Raw genomic sequence first — 6000 nt, forward strand, 5'->3', positions numbered from 1 at the left:
CCAGCGAATAACTTTCTCGCTGGCTCTGCCGATCACGTGATCTGGATATCCGCTGTTAATCAGTCTTTCCACCTGATAATCGACACACTCCTTGATGCGATGGTGGCAAGACTTTGAGGCAGCTGACTTTAAACACGAGACCGCGATTCCATTCTTAATGAGCTTCGAGTGTGCTGACGCAAAATTTAACAGGCCTTTTGCGGAACGCGGACGGTAACTGAAATAAAGATGGTCTGGTTTCTTAATCATTCGAAGGTCCAGAAATTGAAACTCTCCTTCATTTGGAACCTCGTGCATGAACTTGAGGCCCATACCGCTATACTTACACGATTTCACTTTGTCTATTACCCTGCGTACGGAGGTCTCACAGTTGTCGACAATGATTAAGTGGTCATCAATGTAACGAAAGGCCTTCCGAAACAGGCCAGCTGAATTCAGATCTACCTTCTTGTCAACAAAGCCTAAGAACATGCTGCTAAGAGCAGGAGCTACCCTTGACCCAATGCACACCCCTGCACGCTGCACGATGAAACGGTCATCATAACCAGTTACTGTAGACTTCAAATAGAACGACAGAATTTCTAGGAAGGATTCAAGGGACACACCGCACCTTTCAATAAACACCTTTTCATCATTGTCACCAGTGATGCATGAATGGATGCACTTCATTAACGCACGTCATTAAAGAAAAGAAAAGGAGGATATGCTGTCAGACATATATCACCGCACGTCGCGTGCAAAGTGGGCACAGTGTACAAAATCCCCATGTCATTTGGAAAAGTGTACATAGGCCAGAGTGGTCGTTGTTTAAACGTGCGGCTGATGGAGCATGCCGGAGATTTGGGAAAAGGTAACACTTCAAACACTATGGTTCTTCATTGTCGTGACTGCAGCAAGCCCAAGAAGAAATGTTCTCCTTTTTTTTTCCAAACCTTTGTTCTTTTTCGTCACCGAGATCGTGTAACGCGGGAGATAGTTGAAGCCTGTCATATCGTGGAAACGGGGCATACATGTGTTAGTGACCCTTCAGTTGGCTTGTCTGGTGGAGAGGTAGTTTTTTGAAAGAGCGATTGAAAACCGCGTGGTAATCTTTTCCTGCACATCGGTCGGCATGTGGCGTGCGATTACTCTGGGTTTGTTTTGGTTTTTGTTGTTTATATAGAAGTATCTGAGTAAAAATTCTTGTAGTTGCGAGTAAGCGCTGTGTCCCCTCTGTGTATTTGTTTGTGAGCGCCTGGATTTATCATAATGAATGGTTTGTACAATGAATGCTTTACGTAATTAATCTCTTTTCTCAGCAAACAGTCCGAGGCAAGTTGACCCAGTGGCTTGGGCTATGTATGGACGACAGCTTTGTGCCCACAAAGCCTTATTACGAATAACGTTTGTTTGAGCAGCGCTTTCATAACCCTGAAAGCAAGTTTCACGAACATTTGTCAAAAATCTACTTGCTTCAGAACGGCGACACTGAGTTGTTTCAGTGTTTTCGCCGATGCTTATGCAAGAATAAAGTTCTGCGCGAATAGAACTGTGAAGGTTCCTAAGGCTTGAATAGCGTAGCCAATGGGAAAGTTTGCTTCAGAGGTATTCTTGTGCCCTTCCACATTGATGGCTGTTCTTCAATGCGCAAAACCCTGCTGATAAGGAGAGTTCGGTGAAGCGTTTAAGCAGATTCAGAACAAAACAAGATGCACATTAAGGTGAACTGATACGTAAACTGGCGGGATTCAGCGGGCGTACTGTGCCTTTGTGTGGGCGCTCTACCGTTTCTTTTATGCGACTCTATAGGCCAAGAAAAAGTATTTTGTTTACTTTAAGCGCAGATTCATCCTTTGATTGTCCCTCCGTTTATCGCCCCTTCTACCCCAATGCAGGAATCTACCTCACGGCCGTCATGGCCATCACGTCCATATCGGTCGTCATGACCGTAATCGTGCTCAACTTCCACTACCGCGGACCCAGCCGAAAAGAAGTGCCCTCGTGGCTTCGCCAGCTCGTGCTCGAGAGGTCCACACCTGTGTCCTCCCGCGGGTGGTTTTCGAGGCCTCGGAGGAAGACAGTTGGCGACAATCACGTGCACTTCTACGAGACGCCGCCACGCGCCAAGGACGACGACAGCGGCCGGCCGGCCGACGACACTTTCCGACTCATGGTGGACAGCGTCGTCGTCGGCGGCGAAGAGCGGTTCGAGTGCGCCGAGCACTCAGCCAGCAACGAATCCCCGAGCCCCGTGACCCAGGGCGACGCTTCGCGGAACAACGCTTCCGCAGCCAGGCACCGTCGAGGCCGCGGCGGCGGCTCCACCAAGCGCGTGCAAGAGGAGGTGCTCAGGACGCTGCGCTACCTCCTCGAGAAGCAGCAGCGCGAGGAGTGCCTCACCCGGACAGTGAACGAGTGGCGACAGATGGCGCTCGTGATCGACCGCACGCTCTTCTGGTTCTTCCTGGTCATCACCGCAGTCTCGTCCATCTGCTTCCTAGTGGTCATACCAATCCAGAGACGGGGACTATGACTATGACCGTGCAGGCATCGCATCTATCAGCGTCGCTTGCTCACACGGAGGTCCTTTCGGAAGTGTAGAGAGCTGTTTACATCGGTGTTACCCCCTTTTTTGCCCTGTTCAACTTCCCTATCACGGTTCACACTGCTTTTTTTCTTCCCTCTGTCTCAAAAGCAAAAGTCTGCACAAGTCACTGAACATCTGACTGTTATCTTTTCTAAAGACTGTTTAGAGGGACATTTTTCATACTCTCCTTTCAGTATACTGTCAGATAGGGTCAGCGCGGAAAGATGCAGATTACAGGACGCCGTACTTGCGCGCGTAGGTTGACGGCCAGTTCTCGTATTTTCTGCAGCAGCTTTAAGCGCTTTGGGTTCTATTCTGAGTTTTCCCTCTGAAGAAAACCGCGCAGACATGCCGCTTTTCATCGAAGGCACCCGTCTGAACACGAAAAGCAAGCCATGGTCGCTACCTGTGAGCATAAAAGCGAATTATTGTGAGTTACCTTGTTTTTAACTTGCAGAGGATGTATGAATGCCGCCAGCCAAGGAGGCCACAAATGCGTAATTTCATATGGCCTTTTAGGCACACGCTCACATTACTCTTGTGACGCACGCTTGAATCGTGCTTAGTTGCCACTAGTGTGACTAAAGCAAACGATCGAAGAAACAGAGGAAGTGCCCTCGAAAGGTGAGGCTCCGCCTCAGCGACTGCAAACTCAAATTGTCTTGCCTGCCAGAGTATGTGCGCTCAGGAGCGAACAGCGAGACTCTTACACCGTACGTTTCTTCTTACGGGCCAGAAGCCCTGAGCTATTCATGGAACGACAGGTTCGTCAGTTCGAAAAATCGTTGATAAAATGGTATATTTACCGAGTGAGTTAATGAAAGAAGTTGACCACATCCGAATGATGAAATAATACCTTTGTACTTCCAATATTCCAAAGGTTCGATTGAGTGCAATTGCAAGCCGTCATTTGTGCAATTAAAGGTAATATATTCATTTACAAAAGCTTCTTTCCACTCAAGAGTGCAGTCACATGTTTACGTTCCGTGTGGCATGAATGTCTAAAATTTAATGAAGCAGTTGTTGCGTCAATGTGTAGTTTGTATTGATGTGCCAAATGATATGTAAAACAACTAGCAGCACTAGCTGTACAAGCAAGCTAGGGCCTTGCTTTCTGTTGTTAAAGATTGTTTTGAAGTGTCTGCGAGAGCTCTAATTTCCCGGGAACTTGCTTATTATCCTTAACTATGTCCTCGCAGCAAACTACGAAACCACGTGTTTCAATTTTATACTAGCTTGACACATCTATGTAGTAAAGCAACATTTGCACTTGACATAGCACGGCATTCGCGTCACTGATCGCTCGTTTCAGCTAGAAGTTACTGGCAGGGCAGTAGATCACACTGCAAGTGAGCAGCTCACCTCTAGTTTAGGATAAAGCTATACGGCCAGTCTGGTCAGTAACAACCAGGTCGGCTCACCATACGCTAGACATCGTTTCGCTCTGCTCGCACGCGCTCCCTTTGGCTTCCGCTCATTTTCGCACGAGCCACGTATACTGCTCAAAGGATACTTTCCCTGGTACGCGTGTGCCACACTTATTCCTGAAAAAAAGTGACTTGTTGGTAAAGCTCGAGCTTTTAATGAAGTTACAAGCAAATTAGAGGGGTTCACTCTTACGTATCATCTGATCATATCATGATTTATTCGGGAATTCGCACTGAGGGTTTACGCAACCACTGGCATCTTTGTGTCGAGAATGCCGGTAAACGAAAGACGAAGCATGCATGGAGCAACTGCGACCAATCCACGATGCTGACCTTTGAGACTTGGTGCAGCGTTTTTGAGTCCTCAAAACCAGAAAACCTCGTTATAACGAAGTTGAAGGGTCCGGCGATTACTTTGTTGTAGCCGTAGCAGCTTCGTTGTAGCCCGTGTTGACCGCGCTTCCAAGGGGATTCGTCATTCTTTTGTTATATTCATTACTTCTTTATAAACGGTTTTTGTTATAACTAGGCTTGGCTGTTGCAGCGAAAAAGGCCTCAACGCTATACACTCAGTGGGCGCTTTATTGCGTTTCGGTTATGTGCGCTCTTTTGTTATTTTGCCGTTCACCTCGTTGTCGCGATTTTTGCAAACCTTGTTGAGTTCACTTCTACACGCACGGGCGAAAAATCCCCTACGCTCGAGTCACATCACTGCTCAGACCGAAATGCGGACGAGGGCCTGAGCAGCGGTCTGACTCGAGCGCACGATTTTGTGTTTGCTGCACTCTGCCTTCCTTTAGTAATTATGGTGCGGACGTTGTGTCGGCAGGAATAGAACACCTGTACGTCTCCATGCACATGTGTTTCATTAGATTTTGTCTCTGTCCGTGGAGCACCTAAATTTACTTTGTGCTTGCAATAAAACAGCCCCACAATCGCAGTAACTGGTTCTTTTCATTTCATTATTTTTTTACACCATAGAGATGTGGGCAGGCTAAGGCAAAAAGCCAACTGATTCCTTGTGAATGGAACCCGAGCCCCTCTATAAACTGTATATAGCACACAAAGTTGCCTACATACCAATCAATACCTTGAGAATTGTAAACAAACCATAAGAGAAAGACAACAATAAAAGCAGACGATATAGCAGCTCCTTTTCGTCATTCATATCTAAAGAGTTATTTCAGGAACCTACCATTGAGAGTTTATTGCTTTCTGGTATTCTTTTTTGAATTCTTTCTCTAGAGAGCTTCAAAAAAGGTAAATGTTCTGGCATGTGCACAGTTAGTACGTACTTCAGATAGAGTATCAGTGCTTAGCGCAACCATACTGCCCTGACTTGTGAGAAGCTCAAGGAATCTTTTTCAGCCAGCCAGGCAAACTTTCGACAAGAAATTTAGGAAACGTGATCACAATGACTCATATGATAGATGTCTTTCTTTCAACAGAAAATACAAGTTCCACGTCAATAAAGGTGAGGGTTTTGTGCCGTTGAAAGGTAATGCAACACTTCGTAGTAGCAACAAGAGACAACGCCTTATTCACAATCTGTTTGCATTTATTTATTTATTTATTTATTTATTTATTTATTTATTTATTTATTTATTTATTTATTTATTTATTTCACCCTCAAGGCCTGGGGCATTACAGAGGGGAGTGGTTGAATGAGATACAATACAGAAAAGATAACACGAAGCAGACAAATTAACGATCGACATATACAATGGTGGCTAATGCGGTTCTAAAATGAGTAATGTCTACAATGCTGGCAAATGGTCCAGGAAGGTGGTTACAAAATTGTCTCCGTAATTTCCCTATTTAGAGCTATCCGGAACGTCACGATGTTACGTGGTGCGCGTCCAATTGCATGCAACGAGCTTTCAGCGACTGCTAGCGCAGTTGCAGAGAACACCCCCTTCTGAATGAGAGCAACAGCCGCTTCGCTCTCAGCGCTGTTCAGTAAGGACTGTTCCCGACGCCACATCTTCATACTTGTGAAGTTATTTC

The 6000-nt window shown here is 46.1% G+C and overlaps 1 protein-coding gene across 1 annotated transcript in view; it reads left to right on the top strand.

The window, feature by feature from the left end:
• Positions 1–4933, top strand: part of LOC144125625 (acetylcholine receptor subunit alpha-1-A-like) — a 141398-nt gene extending 136465 nt beyond the window's left edge. Inside the window, exon 7 of the mRNA XM_077659193.1 lies at positions 1875–4933. Within this exon, the coding sequence (XP_077515319.1) occupies positions 1875–2512 (638 nt within the window). The 3' untranslated portion in view covers positions 2513–4933. The remainder of the gene's footprint in view (positions 1–1874) is intronic.
• The last annotated feature ends 1067 nt before the right edge of the window (positions 4934–6000 follow it).

Source organism: Amblyomma americanum, chromosome 3 (genome assembly GCF_052857255.1).
Source record: "Amblyomma americanum isolate KBUSLIRL-KWMA chromosome 3, ASM5285725v1, whole genome shotgun sequence".
In the NCBI taxonomy this organism is placed as follows: domain Eukaryota; kingdom Metazoa; phylum Arthropoda; class Arachnida; order Ixodida; family Ixodidae; genus Amblyomma; species Amblyomma americanum.